The following is a 26,086-nucleotide window of genomic DNA, read 5'->3' as shown; positions in this document are numbered from 1 at the left end:
ACCTCTGGCTATATATAGTGGAGGCTGCGATAAGGTAGAAGTGGAACACGCCTGTCGGTTCAGTCCTGCTTTGAGATAAAGAACTGTGTGTCTTTTTGGATCGGAATGAAGACAAGAAAGCCCTAGTCTCTCGATAACATCCCTGGAACTCAAAAGAAAATTGACTTGTCCCATTCGCATATGAAGCTAACAAGAGCAAGGGTCAAATTAATGAATCCATTTTTAACCAAAACACTCAATGTTAATGTTTAACATGACCCTGAACAGAAATGCAAAGAAAAACCACTAAGGAAAAACATTTTCCTCTAAATGGGAAGCCACTTAAAGTATACAAAACCAGAAGTATTTTTCTCTTGTTTGCAAAACGTCCAAACAAGTGAGCACAGCATGATGAAACAGCTTGCAACCTTTTAGAGCGATGCCTGCTTATGCGGTGTATTTATTCCAGGCAATTCCATTCCTGCCACCATGAGGCAGCCCACATTTACAGCAAGTCACCAAAGACCGGCAATTAGCAGCCTCTCCTGCCCCCACAATGCACCATTGCCTCCCTCTGTACTAAAGAAGTCCTACTAACAACACTGTGTGAAAATGCATAGGTAAATGACACAGCTGGCAAATGTACTCTCACAGAACGTTCCCGTCATCCTCAAATGTCACCACTGTCGAATGTCAATGACTATCAATTAAATACCATTTAGACAGAAATAGAAACTAGTTGTCTACCTTCATATTGCAATCATAGCAGCACACAGCACTGGTGTTTTAAACTTTTGCAAGGTAAAGCAAAAAAGACTATATAGCTGCTCGTATCTGGGGAAACATGCTCATCAAGTCACTTCAATGTCTATCGAATGTATATCTGATTAGATAAGGGCAGAAGTCAACATTGAAATACACAACAAATGATCTGCTACTGCTTAGAGCACAAAATAAAAATGCACATCTATATGAAAACCTGAAGTGCAATTGATGAGAAACAGCGACACAACATCCAACTGTGTGTGTGAGTACATGATGGGGGGCTAAATTGGTTGTCCATGCCTGCATTATGAACAATTTTCTAACCCAGTAGGGCTTCGGTAACCATCAGCAAGAGCTAGAATTCTATGTAATATAATTGTTAGCTGTCCTCCTTAGCAATAACCAATCTCACTCAGGCAGCTGCATGAGCAGTGAGCAGTTTGTAATTACCCAGGTAGCTAATGGCCACCAGTTCCACTACCTCAGTCATTCTGCCGATTGTAACCACGTTGCACACAAATCCTCTAGATTAGATTGGATCTCTGACCTGCGCTATGGATAATGGGTCATACTGCAGCATATGTGCACTCTCATGTGGACACATTCACAGCAACTGTTTTTTAAGATACATACACTCACACAGTCACTCAGCCTTTATGGACTGAGGTGATGCTTTCTTGTCCAAAACACAATCAATGCAAAACTTTTTTTTTTTTATCTGCAGCAAAACAGTTAATGGGACTTTCCAAAAATATTTTTTGGGGCAAGTCAATCCCTGCAAACCCTCCCACGTCAAATGTAATGGGACCCCTAGTGCCGTCAATGGCAGACAATGTGTTAAATAGTGTCTGACCCAGATGTTAGAGCAATTTACAGTCGTGTGAGTAAGCAGTAATATAGTATCAAAAGAAACAAGTAAATGTATTATTTTTAAATATGGTATTGGTACAGTAACGGGAAGTGATTGACAATCAGTCCCCTGCTCTCTTTCACAGTAGCCCTCCCGCCAAATCAGCTGGGATTAGCCTACTGCGAGTCGTCTAGAATAAAACGGATGGTAGTGTGTGCCGAGAGAATGAAGAGGACAACTTGGCCCTTCAGTCTCATGTAATTTAAGCCCAGATGAGCAGACGGGCAGCACCGGTGGCGTCCCGCATACTAATAATAGCATCCAAGTCTCGTCGGACGGCGGGCTGGGGGAATGCTGTGATGTCATGCATTATGCATGTATGCAAATACTGGAAATGGATTACATGAAAGGGCACCTGTGGTTCTAGCTTTAAGGTACGTGCAACAGGGGAAAAGATATCAACGGCGGGCTCATTAAAATGGACCAGTCATACTGATTCTTGTGAATGTTGAAAATTGGGTGACATTGCCAAAAACCACTGCAAACTTGGTATATAACAATATTTTCCCAAAGTCAGTTAATGTGTCATATTGCCTAGCATGGTATACAAAATTAAAAAGCACTATATATATATATATATATATATATATATATATATATATATATATATATATATATATATATATATATATATATATATATATATATATATATATATATATATATATATATATATATATATATATATATATATATATATATATATATATATATATATATATATATATATATATATTAATTTGCAGCAACTGTAAAAAATGATACATGAATATGAAAAAAATATGAATATTGCATGTGGGGAACTTGGCTTTGCAAAGCATCCCTGCAGTCAAATCAGGAATAGCATGTTTGACTTTTGACTTTCTTAATCCATGAGACCTGAGTCAACTTGTTTAGTAGGGTTTTAACTTAACTAGCTAGATTTTGCCTTCCTTAAAGCTTCAAGGTTGGGAAATATGACTTCCTTCCACCTCTGCTGAAATACACAAGCACTTGAGCGATCATCTTCTGGATCAGTGTTATCTCTGCAGATGCAACAGCACGATAAAATCCTTCCCTTACTCTCTTTCCCGTATCGATATTCTTGTTTTGAGGCCCCGTCAGGAATCCATTCGGTCCCAAAGCATCACCTCGCCATTTTAGAGAACTGTCTATCCCTATTGAGTGACTTTATCTCAGGAAAAGTTCAATCCTGGATTGCCAGGCGCAACTCCTCCTGTTAGACTTTCATGTACATAGCGATAATGAAATAGCGACTACGCGTCTCCTTTTCAATAATTGTGTCATTGCGCATTTCCCAGCGGCTGCATTACTTGATATAAATGCATAATGCAGGTGTGTATGTGTTTGTGTTGGCATATGTAGTATAGTGTGAGGGGGGATGAGCTGAGATTGCTATCGCAATGATGGATTGCAAAGTGTAGCTGTAGTCTGTGGCTGGCTAAAGGGTGTCCGCTAATGTATTCCCTCTCTGGAGACTGGCTCTGTGTCTGTTCCACTTTTGCAGTGAATGAGAGGGGGAAAGCAATTTCTGTGTACTACTTGTCGATGCAGGTCAAGTATACACACACACACAAACACACACACACACACACACACACACACACACACACACAACATTCAGTACACCTGTACAGGCTAATGTCTTTCAGGAGAAGAGCAAAAAGATGCAGAAGGGTGTTAATTGAACACTATGCTTATTACTAGAAAAATTGTAGTGTACTACATGACCTTTTTTATGAACACCACAAAAAAAAAAAACACAATTCTAGTGGAATTTTTTGGCAGCAACCTGCCAGTAAAAAAACAATATGGCAGTATATCAGTAACTTGCTGGCGCTCAAAGTATTGCAAAATATGTATTACCATATTGAAATATTGTATATATTGTAGTTTTGATCTGCAATTTCAGTGTGCCAACTCAAGCAAAAGTGTTGATTAAAAGAAAAAAAATCAATAGCACATAGAAGATGTCAACTTTGAAATCCCATTAGACGGCATGTGTGTTTTATTATCATTCTTGACGGCTACATTGTGTGCGATCCAAAAGGGACGAAATGGGATTCACGCAGTGAACTCTGCAATAAAAAGGCAACGGCGCAGTGAGCGCTCATTGTGCCCAAGATAAGGGCAGCATCTTAAAGGGTTAGAAGAAGAGCGTAGATAAGCTTTAATGAGCAAGAAGCAGAAGCGCATTTAGACTCAACACCGACATCAATATGAGATGATACAAAACATTCATCATTCATGTCATGACCCCGCTTTATTGACTGAAAGAAAAAGAAACACAGATGCATATGCATGCATGCTATCAACATGAGAGACTTCAAAGTTCTGGCACAATTTTGCCATATTTGTAATCGTTTGTCACAACTTCTAAATGAAAAGGAGAAAAAACGCCAAACTGGTCTAATACGATTCCATGAAACAACTCGAAGAATTTAACCCATGACAACAAATTCTGTGAAAATCCACTTATAAGCCGCATTGGACTATAAACTGCAGACTTCAAAGCTGAGAAGAAGAAAAAAGAGCAATAAACTGAAAATTACAGCGTATGTTTGAGGATATTTAGTATAAATTCAGGATATTGGAAATCACAAACCTTAGTCTAAACTACATTTGGTAACAAGATTACTGAAATTTACTTATGATACATAATGTCTCCAAATCTCTGATTGGAAAGTTCATTGTTTGCGAGGAAAGGAATGTAACTCTTTGTTGTGGAAATACACACACAAACACATTCACAAAATGCAACAAAACACTGAAATCTATCAGAGTTTAGCACCGAGTCACATTTTCTTGCGTTTCCCTAGAGAGCATTCGGGAAGGACTTTTGCAGCTTACATGTGTTGGAAGCTCTCATCTTGTTACCCCCTTAATCATCTGGCAGATAAGTTTGTGCTTTTGTTGCCATAAAAAAAAATATGTAATGAGTGGAAAAACCTCCAAAAAAGAAGTTAATGAGTTTTGTGTGTGTGTGTGTGTGTGTGTGTGTGTGTGTGTGTGTGTGTGTGTGTGTGTGTGTGTGTGTGTGCGTGTGTGTGTGTGCGTGTGTGTACGTGCTAGGCAGACGCTCCCTTAGCGGCCATGTCATTAACCAAGAAATAAACTGTTGTTATGCTTTCATCCGCCGAATCCAATTGTCAAGGCAAAGCGAATTGTGTCAAAATAAGGATCGAAAGCAGGTGATTGGATAACGGTGCACCACATCAAATTAAGCATATGCTTTTCTTTATAAAGTGTTTAATTACAGTATGGGACTTAGTAATGGGATAATTATGATGCTACATGTTTTTAATGAGAACAACATCTCGAGGTTTAGTCTCATTAAAAGGCACCATGACACAAAATAGTAAGCTTTTGTCACAATATATATATATATAAATATATTTTTTTTTGCACGAGCAATCATTTAACTCACTGGCAAGTTTTTTAAAAGGCCAAAATCATGCTGTTCGTTTTTATCTCTCAAGCTTTTGTTTCACACCAAATTTCCTTCCCATAGAATACGGTACTTGAGTAAACTATGCAATAACCATATCCTTCCTGAGACCAAAAATTGGTATGACTTGCGAGATGACATTTATCAGTGTGTTAATCCAGAAAATGATGGCATGAAATAGAAGAGATGAAAAATAATGAGCAGGGAAATGGCATCATCACTTTAACTAAAAAAGTGAGCATGTCTGTCAGTAGAGAATAGAAAACAGACATCATATGAATTAATCATCAGGGGAAACAACTTACTTTGAATGTTTTTTTTTTTTTTAAATCCCACCAAAATCATCCCGGCTTTGTGTCTTAACTCCTCTGCATAAAAAGCTCACTTTTACCAGATATTTTTTATACTACTATTAACTTTACGTCTTCTATTTGCTGTTGAAAAATTCAGTAGAATGATCAAAGCAGCAAAAGTTAGATCCCAATTCAGACTATATTCAGCAAAGCATTTTTAAATGGCACTCTAACCTACAATTACTGCTACCTGAAACTGAAAGCCGTTCATAAAGCCCTCTATTCTCAATCCCTTCTAATGGACTTAAACGCGTGCGTTGTTAAATATTGCTTTGCTTCCCGTTTTTCTCCTTAATTGCGCATTAACAGGCAGCGTGCTGAGTGCATCGTTAAATAACGAGTCTTTCGGGAGAGGAAGTTCACGGCAGGCCGCCCTATCGATCTCGCCTGGACTCGGGGGAAGGACGGCAGGGAAAGGATTCAAGAATTGTTACACGTCAGCGTTATATTGGTGATTGGTTGCCAATTGTAGTAATCATTGGAGTGTGGGGGTTAAAAATAGAGAAAGGATCTAGCTAAAATGACTTGTATTGTTTTTGAAAATTTGGCAATGGGACAAACTATTTCTGCAGGCTACACACACATTTTCATGAGACTACAGTATTTTGCACTACAATTTCCTAACTCATTGGCCATTGAATTTGATTTAGAGGGATAAATGTTCTCGGTATTTTGAATGACAAAAGCCACCTTGCACAATAGTCTCCAAATGAAATATATAAGACACAGAGAATGATTGATTAAAGACAACCGGCGAGATAAACCAAACATCTCCAAATAATCAACAATTCAATACCAATTCATGATCATTTCCATCACAGAGCATCAAATGAAGAATGGATTCTCTTCTCAGTCCACTTTTTGAATCAAAATGTTGCCACTTGTTCTCCAAAAACCAATTACGGAATTCTCTGACATCCAAAATGCACGGTTGTCTCACATTAAAATGGATAACCACACTTATTCCTGTTCGTAAAAACAATTTTTGAGCACATCTATCATAGTCAACGTAAGAGTTAAAACATTTTGGTTGACCATCATGAAGTGGACACGACATACAAAATGTTCACAACATATGAAAGTGCAGTCCAACAATGTGATGACATCACAAACATTTTCATGCTTTTAAGCATTACTACAACCTTCCTTCCCACGTTTCACAGTAATAGATTGAGGCATCCTAATAATAACACCAGGGTAAGCAGTTTTTACTGCGCCTTGGAGCCATACTGAGTGCTAATTTCTGCATGTCCAGTGTGAGCACAGACCAGCGGGAGGTAAAATTGTGCTCCAGCGGGCCTGGCAACCAATATTGCGTGCTTTTCCCAAGAAATAGTCACGTCTCTAAAATTGTTTTCTACGGAAATCATCTGCCTGTTTGAAGCAGGAAAGGGAGCAGGGTGGTTCGTCTTCCATTTTACAGATCAGCAACACGAGAGAGGCTAGGCCAGGCTTCTGATATCAGTAGGGGGGCAACCAGGTGACGGAGCACCGCAGTCTTCTCATCGTGCCTCAAAAACCTCGTTGAAAACACCGATGGAATCAAAGAGAAGTCAAGTCAAGCCATCTTTGCCACATCCCATATGGAATCCAACTGGGATGTTTGCAAAAACTCGAGTCTTACTTGTAGTTTCCACTTATCTTTGCTATGCAGAACCCCCTTTTCTGGCATTCCCTGCAGCTTGTTAGACAATCTCTCCGTAAAAGGTCTCAAGTGTGTTGCCTAAAGCCTAATTTCCAGGTGAATTACAAACAAGCATACATTTGCTGGAGTTGGTAATCAATGTAGAAACAATCTGTAAAAAAAATCACTTTGTCTGGCTTGATGCTTGTGTAGTTCATTTGCGTTGCCATGGCAACCTCTCATCACCTCCATTATATTCAAATTGCTTTAATACTGCTTTAATCATTGAAGCTGAGTACAGTGTACTGCTGATAATGGCTTTTAATGGGGCTAATTCTTGAATAGTATCGATGTTGCCTTGGCAGCCATAGATTTATTTGGTCAAATTGATGAAACGGCTTGGAAACGCACGTAAATCACTTTACAACTATAATTATTCGAGCAGATTTGAAGTAAAAAAGTACAAGAAGCCCTTGCATATCATGAATATTACTCTACATATGGTGACAAGTTGTGGTACTCTGATTGCTGATACGTTTTAGCCTATGCTGAATATTTCAGATAGCACACATTTCCCAAGTTAAATTGCCAGCACAATGCAGTATACAATGTAGTACAATGTAGTGATATTAGCTTGGCAAAACAAAATGGAGGATGTTAATTTGTAGATAAGTAATCATCAAGTGACCACAAAGACAAGCGTAGCAGTAGCTTTTTCCATCTACATGAAAAAGAAAAAGAATAATAACCCTATTACAAAGCGTAGTGCAAAACTGCCAAACAGCTTGATTACTAGTAATCGCCTCTGGGAAGCCTCCCATTAGAAGCCATTTTCATCCAGAGGAGTCCAAAGGACTCCTGAAAATTGGAAGTAAGAAAAGGAAATACAAACAGGCTGTTAGCAACATTATCCGGATTGAGGATTTTTTGATGGCGGTCGCAGAACAAAATTGTCTCTACTCTCCTCCTCCTAATTTTACGCTTGAGATCTCAGCGCTCTCATCGGCGTGATGCATGACGTTATGGCTGAGGGTTATTTATCAGAACAAATATTCCACCAAAGTCATTGGTCAACAATAAATTCATTAATTGAACAGTGAGACAACCACTTTAGCTTAAAACAGATGGTTCAAGGACTCGCACATTGATGAACTACTCCTATGCCGTTCCCTAGACAGAAATGGGACCGTTAACTGCAAAGCCTTTTGTCTATCACTTATTTTACATTAAAGTGAGTATGCAGTAACTTTGTATGAAAATTCCCAAATAAACATAGTAAAAATACAACATATAAGTACTGACTGATACCACACTCACACTATATCGGGATATATCTCAGTCTGTTATCACCAGGGCCGCCCTCATGGCATCTGTGTCTGAACACCTTCACTACCCATAATTCTCTGCATGAGTCATAACAAAATACCCCAACAGCGTGGATCATCAGAAAGTTCATCTGCAAAATCAGAGGCTCTCGACCACTCCTCCGCCATTTAACTCTATTCTCACTTCATTTTTCTCTAATCCACCAACTCGGCGAAGATCGGTTCATGAAGGCGGAGTGACAATTCGCAAACAGCGAGGTCGATAACAATGTCATTAGCGAACCATTAGGTGTCAGTGCCGAGACGCACGCTGGTGTTTGTTGAGTTGCTAGGAGTAAACAGACTTTCCACTGCAGTGCGCTTTCACAAAGCCTCACAGGTCAATTGGATTGTCACAGTTGGGCAGGGTGAGAATGAGACCAACCATATGCGCACTATTCCTGTTTTTCCACTATCATTTACCCTTTCAGGCACAGTGGTCACTCCAGAAGACATTTATTCTCTGGAAATAAGAAACAGGTTCCCAAAAAGATACTGATGCTGCGAATTCACTTTGGCTTGCTTGTTTGTACAAACCCAGGTTGCAGAATATATTTGTTGTGGTTGGTAGAAAAAGAGAGAAATTGATATTGAAAAGACCTATTGATAGCTAGGAATGTGAGACAATTGCATTGTACCCTACATCCACTTATGAGCTTCCTTTCAAAATTAATCCATCCCAAAACCTCACTGCAAGGTGCTAGTTTGGCCTCTATACATAGATGTTATTAATTGAAGTTAAATTAGCATGTGGGTATCAAAAAAATGGCCGTAAAGAATATTCTTGCGCTTGAGGGCACATGATGATCACTAAGTATCATCTCCTCATTGTCTGAAGCGCTTCATCCTCACTAGGTTTGCGGAGGGTGTTGGGGTATATCCCAACTGAACCAGAGTACCCGGAGAAAACCCACACAGGCGGACCGAAACTGGATTTGAACCCAAATCTCCCACTGTGAGGCCGAGGCCGACATGCTAACCACTCAAACACTGGGCCGCCCTATCTAAGAGTTATCAGTTCCAAAGTAGCAGAAAAATAAAAAATAAAATCGAGTTAACAAACGCAATAACCTCACAAAGCATGTTTGCGTAATTATTTCCTGAGGCGAATACAGTCGGCTAATAAGATTCTGGCTAGTGGATGTCTTTGTTGTAATTGCTTGTAAAGGTGCATCGCAGCTTCACCTGATGCTGTGCTTTTTTTCTCTTGACCAGTTGTTGTAATATTTTATATTACAGATATAGTAATTGCTTTATTCCCACTCATCTTCCACTGACAGAAATCTGTTTCAACTGGCAGTGATTTGCCTCATTTGCCTATGACACCAATAGATGTCCAACCATTTCAATGAGGAGTAAGTACCTTAAAATTGAAAAGTGCCCCAAAATAAACTCAATTGACTTCATTCATTTAAACTGGGAGGACAAGCACTGATGGCAAAAGAAGTCCAATCCCTTTTGACTGGGAGGGGCGACTGAACAAACGTCTGACTTCAATAGCAGCCAATGAGATAACCAGGAAGAGGATTCAAAAAGGCTCCTAAATGAATTATAAATGACCAAAAATCTCCACTCCCTCATGAGAGAGCAAAGCATCCTCAGCAATTTCTCCAGAAATTGCATTTTCTCGTTTTTAAATGAATCTTTTAAATGGAATCCAAAAGACAAAGGCATTGGGGGTATGATATTGATCATCGGTGGCGACGTTTTGCCGACAATCCTCCCGCGTGTGTGGTCACGCTTGAAGTTTCCTTGCTATTCCACTGCCAGGAAATGACTCACCGCGGGCAAGATGAAGAGCTCCTTCGCTCTGCATGGCACCACCACTTTGTTTCTGTCAGTGGCAAAGAGCGGCATATTGCGCTGGCTCAATAAATCAGAGGCCCGCTCTTTTGGAGTAGGTAGCTCGCCACCATGTGATGCCAGGTTAATCCAATTTTACCTTGCACAGGCAGTCCTCTAGTTATTGAAAATATTTTTTTTAATTAGGCGGCCCGGCAAATGAGTGGTTAGTGCGTCGGACTCACAGTGGGGGTCCTGGGTTCAAATCCAGATCGGTCCACCTATTGTGAAGTTTACATGTTCCCCTGGGTCTGTGTGGGTTTTCTCTGAGTACTCTGGTTTCCTCCCAAATTCAAAAGACATGCATGGTAGGCTGATTGAACACTAAAATTGCCCCTACATATAATGAAATGAAGTTTATAAATAATTAACTGATTCAGGCTGGTACCCGTAGTTCACTTGGATAGGCTCCAGCACCCTTGTGAGGACCAATGGTTCAGAAAATGAAAGAATGGACCCTAGCATTGAAAAAGTCTTATCTAATTGGATTTTTAAATAAATATTTAAAAAACAGCTACCATTCCTCAATTCTTGGGGTATTTTTGTTTCTTTCTTTAACCTCTGAGAACGTGTGTGTGCATCTCATTACACACTATGCATTCTTCATTAGAGGTATACTATATAGTGTTTTGTTTGTGAAGAATTGATTCAGGGGGCTTGTGGTACACTGCTGCCATCTACTGTGCTCTACACAGTCTCAGTTACTTTAATTTGCATTCAATACTCAAAACAAGTGAGAGTATTATTTTTTATGGTCAGAATTCCTTTAGATTTGAAAAATATTGAATACATGAATGAGCATTAAAAAAAAATGCAACAAAAGATAGTAATAATCTTTAGTTTCTATGATGGTTTGTTGTATTGTCATCACTTTGACTTCTTTCCAGCCATCTTTCAATTTTTTGTTTTTTGTTTTTTTGTTTTTTTGCTTCTTTTTTTTTTATCTGACCATGATGTGGAAAATTGCCTCTATCAGGTTTTCCCCCACGGTCGTCAACTCTGCACTCTCCCCACCTCATCTCATCCCCTTCCTCCTTCAGAAAACTCTCTTAGCGCACGTTCCACATTTCTGGTGTTTTTTTTCTTTCATCCGTTTGGCTTTCATCATATCGTGATGGTTCAATTGGACAAAAACTCCAAAGTCTGTCCGCTCGGCTGTGGAGAAACTTCTGTCTCCTCAGCATCCACTTTGTTCTATTTCTTAGAATTTACCATCGTCATCCTGAAACAAATCTCCTTACAAAGCCATCCCTTCACATTTCAGATGACGGTGAAAATTCCTGATCAAAAGAATGGACACATTTGTATTACCACATCCGTCGACTTTATGACACATGATTGGCAGATTTAAGGGCCATTTTAAGGGCAAATCTGCAGAGATTGCATGAGGATGCTTTACTCTCCTAGGGGCAACTTTCTATTCATTTTGGAGCCAGTCCTGCTTATTAGTAACCTTTATGGTGTGGCAAAAAGTGTAAAGGAAAATGAAATACAAATATTTAATATAGGGGAGCTTTACTTTACAAAATGATTGTTAAAATGATGCAAGACAGAGGATACCCTTAAACCATTCACACATATTCCTAGTGTGTTCAACTGGCCTTCTATGTTAAGGAGTTGAAACCAAAATACCCAGAGAAAACCCACATAAGCTTGGGGAGAATATTCAAACTTCGAAAAAGGTCAAAACCCACCAGGGATTGAACCCTCGATCTGCGAGCTGTGAGGCGAATGTGAAAACCACTATCGAGTTTTTTGCGGGAGATAAATTTTTCTTGTGTTTGAATCTTTTTGATGACTAATTAATGAATCGGTCTTCCTCAGCACATGGACCACTACTTCATGGTGGTGTGGGTACGATTAAAACAGGACTATTATACTCAATACTACTTAAAGATTTACAATGAAGGGAACATCTTTGCATTTACAAAAAATACTCTGCAGAGGGCAGTATGCTGTCTGTAACGCAGTCGACTACTCAGACACAAACATAACATCTCAGCAGACTGTTAAAACTGACTTTCCCAGTCAAAAAGAAAATGTTTGCAATGGTTAAAAAGAGGACTAAGAGATGGAAGCCAAATAACAAGCACATGTAATAACTCTCATTTGCAAACAAAAAGTCATTTAACCCTTTTCTGCACAAATTATGATCTAGGGTGCATTGGCAAGAGAAAGAAATATATATATATATTTTTTTTTTACCTTATTAGCAGCCATTTGCCATAGAGGAGGACGACCAATCCATTTGAAGTGGGAGTCAACAACTGAAGGAGAAAACAACGCTAAATGAGTTATTTGACAGATCAGGTGTACCTAATGTTGTGTCCGATTGGTACACATGTACACAGATACACGCGCATTCATCCTTGCAGAGAATTTTCATGTGCGCTCAAACTTGGTGGCACCATCTGTTCTCACCAGTCAAGCTGTCCTGGCAGCCCCTCGGGCACACATGCACAGGCGCATGTACGTCGGGAAGTAATATTTGGCAGCTCGAAGATCCAATTTCTGGAGAAATTGCGTGAGAATGCTTTACTCTCCCATGGGTCGCATCCTGTCGATTTTGGGGGTTTTCGGGCGATTTAGTTGATTTTGGGTCATTATTTTCCTATTGGAAATTGATGGAGATGCATAAATAGAGATGCATTTTTCAAATTTAGATGGGACGGTATGTTTTTTGCTAATTGCTTTTTGCATTATGTGAGAAACGTGAAAAATATAGGAGATACATTTGAAAACTTTCAATTTGAGTCATTGTGATGTCCAACAGCGATATAAGATCTCTTGGACATTTGCATCACGGTCAAATGCTATCCGGGCTCAAGACAGAATGAACATTGCAAATCCTGTGATGGAGAAAAACAAGGCAGAACCTTGATAAAGAGACGACAGATCAAATGAAATGAATGAGGGATTAACCTTGTCTCCAAGTCATCTGTGGGATGTTATGGAGGTCAAACAGCCAATAGAAAGCTAGTAAAGAGTCTGGTTTCATTATCAATTTAATTCTCTTGCTGATGAGAGAGATGGTGTGTCTTTAATGTCGGTGGTCATGTCGACGGATGATTTGTGTTAATTGGCAGACGAGTAGATGTGGATTTTATAAGTCGTGCTTCATTATGCCAAGATTTTTTTCTAATTTTTACGGATCCGCTTGGCTGATATTCAATTTTATGGAAGTAGTACTGAGAGATAATAAAGTCTCAATATATATTTAACTGGGCTTTCAAGGTGGGGTCAGCATTTTGAGATAGGAATTTAAGTAGTATTGCACCGATACCGGTATGGCACTAAAAAGATGTCATTTTTATCCGTAAGTACTAAGGAATAATGGGCCGATGCTCTGAAAAATGTACTTTTTAAGTTCTAGTTTCCAAACGCTGGTTGCCCAAACCAAGATGACCGCCAGCGTTCCACAATAAACAGTCAAATGTGATCATTCATTCAGTTTTCAAACAATGTTCAAAGAGGGGATAAGCTTTTTTTTTAATTAGAAGTCCAAATTAGTGTCAATAATAGACTGGTTGTTTTTAAAAGCTGTAGTAGTTGTAGATATTCATCAAATTCAAAAATTTCAAACACTTACTTTGCTTGATTAATGATGGCTGAAGGAGTCTCAGGTAGTGTCACATTTGGGCGTTTGTCATCAAGCTAGCAGACGTTCCTGATGAGCATGAACACACAAACCAAGAAATAATTATTTTCCCAATGAAAAAGTCTGTGGGCTTGGTTGCCCGCGGCAACCAGCAGACATTTCTATGCTCTGATTGGCAAAGCCGGTTGGTAAGGCCGGACACTATTGAGATTGTGGCTCAATGTTTTTTCCTTCAAATCAAATGTATGAATTAGGGATGTGAGAAAAAGGAACCAACACGAAGCTAATAACATTTTTCAACCAGAATATTCATTCATTTTCCAACAGATTTTTTTAGACTTTAAAAATAGCTTGTTTTTTCCTTGAGAATATTTAGTTTGTATCATTATAGTTTGAGAATCATTATAGCAAGCCTTCTATCTCCAAATTGTGAGAGTGTCATTATCATCAGCCATGTATCACAAAACATATTGTTGGATTCTTTCTTTGGAAATGGCCCACATCTGCGGCTGATCACTGAATGACCAAAAGATGGAGAGAGAATATATGTGGTGAAACGACAGCTTCTTCTCTCTCTCTCTCTCTGTCGGTCTCTCGCTCGCTTTCTCCGCGGGGGACAGCCATCTGTCCCGTCAACACATTGAATATGTATACGTGCCCTTCACTGCACTCGCTCAGGTTCCATCAACTAGACTTCCATCCAGTTCCCTAACATCAAATTTTAGTTTTATAATCTTTAACTCAACCATCAACACAATCGCAGGGCCTCGTTTCAGTACTTAACTTTTTAGTTCTGTTACACCACAGTATATATATCATATATTTCATCTAAACATACAAATAGCTTTGGTCCGACATTTAAATTTTTGGGTAATTTATTATTTGATCAATTATTTGGTTAGTTCAGTTGATAAATTAAGTCGTTTTTAGTTGGTTATTTGTGGTTATACGATTATTGGTAGGCATTTTTTTTTGCCTGATAGTTCCATATCAAGGTATTTTTTGAGTCTTCATTTGGCCATTGCTCCATCCCATCTGTTTTTGTGTGAATAGTGGCAACGTATTTGACTTGACGTATAATTTGGATGCCTACGGATGAGTGTTCACACTTCAGATGCCTTGGAAACCAATCCAATATCCATGTCCAAATATGAAAGAGGCCAAAGTCAGATAAGAAAAGATCAGAAAAAGGGGGTCCATAATCCATGAAAATATATTTGTTTCGCATTTGAGCTCAGAAATGGGAATTTTCCCATGGTGTAAATATAGCCTAACGTGCATCCTTTCAGCCAAGTAAAGTTATTACATAGTATCTATAACTTCTTGATATGAGTCAGCAGGCGCCAGCGACGGTCTTAGCGTCATCGGCGGCATCAGCAACGGCAGCAGCTTTAAAGTGACATGTAGACTTACATAACTGCTGCAGGACTATTTTGATTCCATTAGCATCCGTCCGGTGTGGCTCTCCAGAGGGGATTTCTAGTCAAATGATGACACAAATCCTTGCGTTTAGTCACGCTGCTTCTCACACTGTTGCGTCGGCTGTTTTGCCTCTCGTTTGACGGCTTTTATCTTCTCCTTTTTGACAACTCTTGTCGTCAAGAGAATCATCTAAAGCTTAAATCCACTCGAATTTACAGATGCAAGTATGCAAGGAAAACTCTTAAGTATTCATTTCATTTCCTTACTTTTACTTGATTGATATTTATACAACTGTCAATCTAATAAACCCCCGTATTTGCATTCCTACCACTTGTTTCCAACCCTAATCTTGGCATCCAAAACCATGGCTCGAGCATTAAACGCTTTTCTTAACCCCTCAACTCAGGTTCCAACCCATAATTTGAAAACTTGGCTTGAAACCTAACACTGAAATCCTAAAGCTTAATTTGAAACTAAAAATAGGAGGCCTGGCTTTGACTTTTCATCAGCGTTAATTCCGTGATCCAGTCTCAGACTGTCAATGGCAGCCAATGGTTTGACAACAGTATTCTGGTGGAAAAATTCAAGAGATCAGAAAGTCCTTTTTTCCTAACACTTGTACGCATCTGTTTTCCCTTCGTTTGCCATCATGTCTTCATCGAGCTGTTGAGTGTTTCTGGGCACCGCTTCAAGAAGCTCCATCAGCCCGACGGCATACGTCTGTCTATCTCCGAGCACAAAAATATCATCCTTAAAAAAAAACACCTTGCACACAGTCCTTGACTTGTTCCCATAAATCTCATCTGGCTGACTCTCCTGCTGCTTGTTTCCCAGTGTGGAGTCCAACAAAATCCACCACAGCTGACCAGCTGCGCTTCTTCACTTCTGAAATTGACCGTGAGGATCTCTCTCAAAAATGTTTCGTGCGGTTCATATTTTTGGATTCAAGTATATGTTGGTTTGATTCATTTTGGACAATGGTATCAACAAACTGCAGTTAATTGATTTAAGCAACCAATCAGTGGTTATAAAGCTTCTCAGTCCATATTTGAATCACTTATCCTGTCTTAAAAAACTGAAAATGTCTTAAATTTGCAGTTCCAAGACCTACCTTTTAAAACCTAACACTGACACAAAATGATCATTTAAGTTCAAAATCATATTTATCATTGCATATTTTTTCATGTCGCTGCTTGCCCTCCCCGGAGCATTCTGGGACCGCTTTATGCCATTGTTTTCTTCTTTCACTGTGCGGGAAACTTAAGCAAAAATGCTGCTTTGAATCATTCACACCCTTCCAGTAAAAATGGAATGAATAGTAAATCTTTATCTGTCTGAAAGCAAACACATGAACTTCAACTGCTGCCATTAGATCACTTATGTGGTTTACCATGGAGACGAAGACAAAGTGAAAAACATTTCCACATTCTTGCACACTGGTAGACCGCAAAATGTTGGGATTTTAATAGCAACGGGTAATTTGGACATGTTTGCATACCTGCTGCTACTTTCTAGCCATGATAAAATATTACTGTATTTTACCTTAAATTCAGAATTTCAGCAGCTTTTCGGGTTAGGGTTTCAAACAAAGGTACGACTTTAGTTTCCAGGTTCCTTGACTAGTTAAAAGTTTAAACTAAAATTAGAGAGACAGTTTAAAATTGAAGTTAGTGCTTATCTATCCAGAAACAGGGTTCGAAATGAGCTTTTCCAGATTTGGTTGGGGTTTTGTGCAGCTTCACGGGCTTTAAGTTCCAATGAAACGACCTTCAAGACTTCCAAGTTGTTCCTCAAAGGAGCCAGCAATATTTGTTGTTGAAACTCGGAATGATTTTTTTTCTTGCCGTTGTCAGAAAATGAAGCTTTCTGATCTTTACCACTAAGAGGATTAGTATAGCAAAAAGCAACGATATCTGCGGATCACGTTTTTTTGCAGAATGCTCGTAAAATCCCCTGTCATTCTTCTCCGCCGCCAAGGACACGCCACAAGAGATGTATATAACTATAGCGTGAGCTGGATGAAGACGAATGAGTCAAGGATACGAGGACAACATAATTCATAAACTCAAAGATGGTCAACCTACCCAAGATGGTTGCCAGCGACCCACTCTGCTCATTTTAGTATTGTATCGAGTATTCAGTATCGGTATTGGTGCAAAACAAGTTGACGTTTTAAATAAAACTTGGATTAAAGTTTGATGCCAGAATTACAAATGAGTTCTGCGAGTTTTGGGTTGAGGCTTTAATTAACGGTCACATACCAGAGATAAAACTTCCTTCATTAGTGGTTGAAATTAAGGTTTTAAGATGGTATTAGGGTTTGAAACTAGAATTTTAAGATTGGATTACGGTTTCCTGAGATGGTTAACGTATCAAATAAGGATTTGTTTGAAAACAGATTTTGTTTTGAACAGAGCTTTGACTTTTAAATGAGGGTCCAATTTTTAGACAAGCGTTTCAAATTGGGTTTATAAATGGATCTCATGGATTCATGATGAATTTGACTTTCAAAATGGGGCTTTGAGAAAGATTTATGATTCTGATCTTGAAGTAAGGTTGAAGCCCAATGAATTATTATGTGGTGAACTTAATAGTAGTACTGTTTTGTGGAAACTTGACCATTTTCAATCTATTTGATCATATGCCTTCATTTCTGGAAAAGCTGCGGTCTTAGCATGAGTTAAGATTTCAGGTTAACCGTGTCGCTTGGTTAAATACGCATTCCTGCTCCACTGCAGATGGTTTTAATGCTTTCTTCTTCCTCTACAACAAATATATAACCAAAGGGGAGTGGGCCGTAGGAATTTTACCTCAAGAGATTCATAAAGTTATAATATTCTGTTCCTGGTCAATTTGATTCTCGACAAGTCAATGGGATTGTGTGTGGGGTTTGCTTTCGTAGTCATGTGGGTTGATGCCAACTTCCATCCTTGAATGAACTCTGTGATTATTTCTATGCAAATTCCAACAGTCAGTCTTATCACAAGAGTGTCCCAAACGTGGGCGATGGGCTCATCTGTACGTCAGCCATTTTATACAACGAGAAGAAAAGAGTACTTTGTTTCCACTCCTTACCCGTCCGTCGCATGGCTTCCTGATTCTGGCATTCATCATCACCATTGCAAATGACTCATCATCTCATGTGGGTCACAAAAGCTTTTACTGGGCTTGCTCCATCCTGTCTGGTCCATTCTATGGAAGAAAAAAAAAACAACACAAAACGATCAAGTTACAGAACTAATGACTTCTTAGCGTGAGAGGTAAAAAGACAAGTGGTCTTGAGTGACAGGGGGAAGTCTCACGTGTCAGACTATTTGTGTTAAGCACGTGCGAAAAGGATGACGGGTGACATCATTTCGGCCACATGGCTCGTAGACCTAAAGGCCATGCATTTAATTAGTTGGTAATAAAAAATGAAAGACTGCAGAGGCAAATGTTAACCGAGGTTTGGTTGCTATACGAATGTTACTCTGTGGAAACTGCCTTTCCTAAAAAATACTAACTCACCAATCTGTTCATAGGCGCATTGAATGCAAAAAGTGTTTGCTTCTCAGTTTGTTTGTTTTTTGCCAAGACAGATGGAGGGTGTCGAGAAACAGATGCAGGAGCGATGTGAGCCATTTGTTTCCTATTTGCGAATCAACAAAAATAAGCCTCAAACAAAACTGCTGTCCTGACATGCACCTTGTTGCTCAATCTCACACATAACAATAAAAAAGCACAAAAAGTCAGGGTGTGGTGTTATGTGTTTTTGAAAGAGGTTTTTTTGTGTTGCATGAGATAAAAACATACGCTCAGTTAAGGAGATTTCCATCGTCAAGTGAATAGTGTTTGGATACCTCCCGATGAAATAGGAAGTGTATCCTAAGCAACCCCATGAACATGCAATGTGCAGTAAGAGGATGAGAGATAACATGTGGATTTATGGGATGGACTCTATCAGCTTTCCATATAAATGCGCTCGTAAAGCTTTGGCACACGATGGAAGTCACATGACTCTTACAAGAGGAGGAATACATAGAGACGTGAGCTGGATGTATGCATTATTCATCATTTGGGTCATGGAAACACTATGATTTCAGAAAAGAAAAAGGACAAAACAACTTTTAAAAGAGAGTAAATTCATTCAAATGATGACCATGGTTGTATAGATACTGCAGATCAGGCAAGACGCCATAAGACCATTCTCACAATATGGTGATAATAGTAATAGATAGGTCAGAAAACAAAATCTACAACATTCTAAAACTCAAAAATGTAAAAGGAAAAGCTAAAATAAACAAAAGCTATTTCCAAATGTAAAAATAAGTGTTTACTTTTGGCAGTCGCCAACCATCTCTCAAAAATCTTTCTCTTATCATGATATTATTATTTTAGTATGTCCATCATAATAGTCCCTATGTTAACTATTTGGCTTCCATCAACAGAGCTAGACAACTAAAATTAATTTTAAATAGCCGCCAAGAATTAAGCAGTGTCTGAATTACATTTAAGTGACTATTCACTCATTATTTTTGCCAATACCACACAGTCGGAGTTGGTATCGGTTTAACGCTACTCCAGACACTATAAAATTGAAACACATTAAATTAATTACAATAGTTTGTGTATTTAGTTTAATTGCTTGAATGGTATCATGCTATTAAAAACTATTAAAGTGCACTTTGCCACGCATGCACACAATTTTGTCTTTGTTGTGTGGATTAAATCCATGTTTGCACCCTCTCTACCTATTTTCCCTCCAGGACATGTTGACAGATCTTTTATGTGCTATTTGATTCTTGACGGCGTGTTTAGAAACCACTTTGACTCACTAAAGCGTTTAACTACAAATGTTCTTTCCAGTGATTTTCTATTATTCTGCTTTGCACGGGAGCTCTCATGATAGGGCATGCAACTTTGACTGATTTGTAGAACAACATGATCATTATATGAATTTATAACTCATAAAAATAAGTACAATTTGGTCCCATTAATGTCAAAAGGGAATTGCTTTTTTTGCATCATAACATTTGTCATTGCCAAAGGTCAATTTCCCCCAAAAAATCTACCATCTATAACCATTTCAGCATGAAAAAAATGATTATACAATCATTTAAAAAATGGTTTATACTGTTTATGTGTTGTTAGCTGTTGCAGCTGAACAGGCAAAAAAAATGCTATACCAATTCTACGTTGTTTTTAACACTTCTAGAAGCTTATAACTCATTTACACAATTTAAAGGAGATTTAATAGTTAGAAAATACAGTAATTTTAAAAATAAAGATCTTATTTTCAACCAAATAATGATAGGTTTCACATTTGGTCACATACATTCTATTCACAAATCAACACATTGTCAAAGTTTGGAGCGTGTAAACACTTGTTTAACTTTTTGGTGAGTATTCATAAATCCCAGTTTCTGTCACTTATTCCCAAGATCGAGTTAGGAAAAAAGAATCTTTTAAACTAAATGGTTGTGAATACACGTCACTAGAGGTTTGACTCCAGGCTCAACTAGTAGATAGAGAGTAGCTTCACTCCACTGGCACCAGCGGTTATAAACAAGCAGTCCCAAAAGCTTATGTAAGAGCCCAGAAACACACTCAGGATGGCTTGACGTCCACGATCCGATTCACAGGGACTGATAATTCTCTCTTCAAAGGAACTCTTTTTGTGTGAAATTTCATTTGTGCTGCAGGCTCCCAAAGGCTTTGATCACATTATTAGTGACTTTTAATAATAAGATTTTGCCTCAGAAACTTTAGTATGCTTTTTTTAACACAAAAGATCATGAGATAGAGACACGTGTAGTAGTTTTGGTAAGGGAGAAAACCTTTTTTCATATTCTAATGAAACAAAATATTCTGGGGGGATTTTGTAGACAAATTCTCCAAAATATTTTGTCTATATCAAATATATGAACATAGTCAAAGAGGTATTTTTTGCATGTTAATTAGGGTTTGAGCACAAAGTTGTTTTTAGGGTCAAAACTAGGACCTAAAAAGACAATCATTAGGGAATTACTAAAACTAAAAATAGTGTCGTCAATGGCAGCCAAATAATTAACTTAAGCACTCATGTGGCAGAAAATGATGGTCTAGTCCAAAACCAATAATAAATGATCCAAAATGTAGAGTTAATGACCCAGGAACGCCACCAAAGTGTTTAGAAATTGACCCAAAATCTACAGGAGGTGACGGGATATTATTGGTGACCATTTGGCATGCAAAATATTGCTATATTTTAATCACACCGGAACTATTCATAATTGGTTAATAGCTATTTTTATATATATATACATATATGTGGGTGTGTTTTTTCACGCACGCATTTCATGTTGAAATGAAATGGACTCGGTGGCCTCCTCATCTCTCCTGCCTGGTGATTGGCTGTCTGGTGGTGCATGTTAATGAGCAGAGGGGGCAGCGGGAGGCTTTTAAAGGCAGCAGCCAAGCAGGCGGCAGGGTGAGAACGTGAGAGCGTGTGTGTTTGTGGACCTCCTCCATCACAGAGCTTCCCTGTAAATCCACGTTTTTAGTGGAGCTTCAACTTTAACATTTTTTTAATCCAGTTTTCCAGGTTTTTGGGGGTTTCTTTTGGTTTTTTTGCTTCCAGAGTTTGGATTTTGGCTTTTTGAGGAGGTTGAAGAAATGCCTCGGTACCCAGCAGCTCTACTTCTGCTGATGGTGGCCTCATGTCTCCTGAGTGCGGAAGGTACATGTGGATATTTTATGTGTCTGCCGCTGTTTATGCATGAGTGTTTTTCCTGTTAAAAAGCTGAGGGTTGCTCACTGGTAAAGTTCTTAAGGGGAAAAGGCCATTAAAAGTCACAGTTAAATTGATTTAATTAGAGGAGTGGCTCAGGGCTGCAGTGGGAGGTGGGCTTTAAGGACGGGAAATTAAATTACATGAGTTGTTTAATAGATTTGAGAGATAGAGGATGACGCTCATGGCAGTCAGCGTAGGATATAGTAACTTTTCTCACATTTATTTTGAGGTGAAAAAGGTTGCAACATGACGACATTTGGGGTAACACAAGATAATAATATTACATTTTTTTTCTCAGAATATTACAGATTTTTTCTCATGATATTACATATTTTTCTCAGAATATTACAATTTTTTTCTCATAATATTACAGCTTTTTCTCAAGTAATAATGTGGCTTTCTTAGGACTTCATGATTGTAGTCCCATCTTTTTATCTTTTTGGGGTGTAACAATTTTGATGATTAAGTTTTGAAAATGTTCTAATAATATCGTGTAAATATTATGTTTTTTGTTTGCCCTCCTCGCCCCAAAAATAAGAGCTTCGTCCACTTTAAATAGACATGGCCTCTTCGTTTACTGTCTGTGTTGTGTGTGCCTACTAAATTGATTTTATTTTGGTTTGCGATGTTGGGGTGAGAGGTGAGTGCCAAGGTTAGTAGCATCCATCGGCTCCCTGCACAAATAAAGCTGTCTGCATCCCTCGCAGCCAAATTACAAACACCGGATGACAACTAACACAAAATGATTAAGTGATGCACCTTTCAGGATACTGAAATAATTCAATCAATAAATACATGCAATTAGGGCATTCATGAGTCACTACCTGGAGAACTCATTGGCTGCCATTGACAATGCTAGACGTCTAATCCATTTAGAATGGGGGGAGGGGGCAGAAGAACGCTTATTTGCATCTCCCACTTAAATGGATTGGACATTTAATGCCATCAATGGCATTGAAAGATGGGCATTCACAGCCAGGCCTCACGGTTTCAATCAATTAGATCTCTGTTGCGGTCAATTGCGACCAATGAGGTAATTCTAGGTCACTTTCTGCACAATTTGGGACCTTTTAAGTTGACTTAATGTACATTGTGGATCATTTCCAGTTGAATTTTAGATTTTTAGGTCATTCCCTGTCCGTTGGTCAGTTTTTGTTGATAGTGGAGTCATTTTGATTATTCTTATTTTTTAAATGGAGGATACATTTTGAAATTCTAGATGTTTTGCCATTGGAAATTATTTTGTCCAAAAATCTGCATTTTAATCACTAATAAAATGTTGGTTGTTTAAATCCAAATCCAGAAAGTCACTGCATATGCATTCATCAAAATAGCAAGCAATAAATAACAAACTTGATTTCTTTGTTCTTACTTTCAGCCTACAAGTGCCGGTGCACCAGGAAAGGACCAAAAATTCGTTACAAGGATGTCCAGAAGCTGGAGCTCAAACCCAAATACCCTTACTGCCAGGAAAAGATGATATTGTGCGTATTTCCTCAATAATGAATCATTTCTCAATTTATGTCACTCTGCTTAGACTCAACTGTCAATGGGAGCCTGCAACTGGGGGACTACATTATGTCAGCTTCACAGCAGTTGCGTAAGATGTGTTCTCGGTTTCCATCTGGAGGCCAAGTGTGTCATGGATGAATTGACAATTTGCTGCAAAATTCCTTTCATGGGTTACTAAATGACAAGAACATCAATTTCATCTATGTGTTTTGGGGTGTCCCATTGATTGTGAAACGATGTTAAACAATCCACCAAGTTGAAAGTAAGCATTCACTGATTGTGTGTTTGTTTGGTGGTCTATGGGGGTTACTCCATTAGCATGTGACGGAGGGGCCGCCACCTTACTGGTGCCCGGTGAAAAATGAGTCTCTGTTGGTTTTCTGGAAAGACGGTAAAAGAGAGAAAGAGAGGAGAGGGAAGTGGCAGAGAGGGAAGTGGTAGAGAGAGAGAGGGATAAGTGTCTTTGTTGATTTTGCAGTGTTTTGGCTCACAAGGCTTGTTTGGCTTGTTTGGGCATTCTGAACAAGCCGCTGCTCACCACAAGCCAGAGGGGCCTGAATCATGCCTCTTTAGTCGCTTAAACCTCTATAATGTTTGTGTTTCACTTAAATGAGATGCTGTGTGCAGCTAGGTTATTATTATTATTTTTTTGACATTTTGAAATAGTTATGGGCTGTCTTGGTTCTGATATATTCCAATATAATGCCTTTTTCAAATGTTTCTGACCCTTTTCCTTTAAATTTTGCAAAATAGGAGTTATCAATGGACCATTTTAAAGAGAATGACTGAGGTTAAATGCATTTTGTGCCATTAAAATGGGGATGATTTCATGTTTATAGTGGTTTGCATCAGATGCCAACAATAGTATGACAGTTTTTTTTTGGTTTCATTTAAAAAATGAAGGTCATTTGTCTCCAAGTCCTCACATTCAACATCCTTGGTGGATGGATTGAGCAGCCTGGGCCATGCTGTGTTTTTCTCCCATTTCTTTCTCTCTTTGGCCTAACTGCGCCACATAGCAGGCAGGGGGTCACACAAGTGGGCCGACTCCATGGAGGGGGCTCACATGTCAAATTGTTTGACGTATTGCCCTGTAATCCAACAAGCTAGTTTACCGTAGGCCAAGGACTGGAAGTTTTACGCCTTGCGTACAAAAGAAAGAATGTTCCCAAAGTGTGAGAGCTGCCTGCGTATGGCGCAACCACTAAACGAAACACAATGGCACTTTGACTCAGTAGCCGTTTATCAGATTTGCTTGATTCCTACACTTTTAACCCTTGTAAGTACTTTCATTGTTAATTTCATGAGTATTCAACTTCAATTTCTGACCTTTCTTCCACCCAGTGTGACAATGGAGAACGTGGCTCGCTTCAAGGGTCAAGAGTACTGTCTGCATCCCAAACTTCAGAGCACCAAGAACCTGGTCAAGTGGTTCCACATCTGGAAGGACAAGCACAGGTAAAGCCAACACATAGGAAAATACCGTCAATCATTTTGTGTGGAATTCTCAATATATACATATATTTTATGTGCAGGGTTTACGAGGCCTAAAATCTCCCAGGCTTGATGTCAAAAGAAGATGAAAACATAAATTAAATATATATTAAACAGACAAACAAAAACAAAATAAAGCATCAGGACTGTCTCCTCTTTCTTTGTGGAAACCATTCAAACAGGAACTTCTTGATTATTACATGACTTTTGAATTGTTTTAACGTTTTTTGCTGTTGTTGTTGTTGTTGTTGTTGTTACCACACAAATATACAGAGTATCTACAAATATGTAAGACATGCATTACTCTTATTTTTGTGCATTCCAATGTGAAGTGCATTTTGTAAACATTTTTGACTTTAGCCACTTTATAGTGTCATGCGTGTAAAATGGCAGCATTTTATGTAGTTGTTTTTTATATTTAAATGGAATGTTTTTGAGGGGAAAGGATGGGTTGATCAACACACTGCATTCCATTGTGTGTATGTATTCATTATAATAAACAGAGCAATAAAGTGTCCACTGAGAGTGAATTGTCTGATTTGATTTGTAGGCTGCATTTTATTGTACAATATATGTGCCAAGTTATCAAAAGAATTTCAATTCGACAAGGTTTGTTTTTACTACATTTGAATCCACTATTGACTTTTAACCTTATAAATAATGTTATTAATATGCATAACTAAAATTAAATGACAAATGTATACAGTAGAAATTGGTTACAAATATTTAGGGAAAAGTTCTGATCACTTTCAATTTCTGAAATTATTTTTAATTGGAAATAAACACAAAATAAAAATACTTTGTACTCATCCACTTAAAATGGGCATTTCTCACCAAGTGTGCAATACCAAATATCTCCACAAGACGGCAGTGTACAGCTACTTTTCTAGTAATAACATCAACATTAGAATCTCACGGCATGCAGAGAAAGTTCTCGAAAAAAATCATTTTTATCAGCCTAAAAAGTCTCACAAAACGTACAAAGGAATTTGCAGCATTTAGAAAGAAAATCACAACATAAATC

At 38.5% G+C, this 26,086-nt stretch overlaps 1 protein-coding gene and 1 long non-coding RNA gene across 3 annotated transcripts in view; one reads left to right on the top strand and one right to left on the bottom strand.

Moving 5' to 3' along the window:
- LOC144207315 (uncharacterized) overlaps positions 1-24,973 on the bottom strand; it is a 58,997-nt gene extending 34,024 nt beyond the window's left edge. Inside the window, exons 1-4 of one of the 2 annotated variants that reach the window (XR_013328626.1) lie at positions 24,898-24,973; positions 18,381-18,497; positions 13,875-13,952; positions 12,491-12,552 (exon numbers count right to left, since the gene is read on the bottom strand). This is a non-coding gene — a long non-coding RNA (uncharacterized LOC144207315). The remainder of the gene's footprint in view (positions 1-12,490; positions 12,553-13,874; positions 13,953-18,380; positions 18,498-24,897) is intronic. The other variant, XR_013328625.1, reaches the window with a different exon arrangement.
- Positions 21,737-25,587, top strand: cxcl14 (chemokine (C-X-C motif) ligand 14). Its single transcript, XM_077732717.1, has 4 exons — positions 21,737-22,002; positions 23,435-23,540; positions 24,913-25,026; positions 25,104-25,587. The coding sequence occupies exons 1-4, from the start codon at positions 21,939-21,941 to the stop codon at positions 25,117-25,119; spliced, it is 300 nt and encodes a 99-aa protein (XP_077588843.1). The 5' UTR covers positions 21,737-21,938; the 3' UTR covers positions 25,120-25,587.
- The last annotated feature ends 499 nt before the right edge of the window (positions 25,588-26,086 follow it).

The sequence above is a fragment of the Stigmatopora nigra genome, chromosome 14 (assembly GCF_051989575.1).
Source record: "Stigmatopora nigra isolate UIUO_SnigA chromosome 14, RoL_Snig_1.1, whole genome shotgun sequence".
Lineage (NCBI taxonomy): Eukaryota > Metazoa > Chordata > Actinopteri > Syngnathiformes > Syngnathidae > Stigmatopora > Stigmatopora nigra.
The sequence above is the reverse complement of the archived record's forward strand: the minus strand, read 5'-3'. Positions and strand labels throughout refer to the sequence as shown.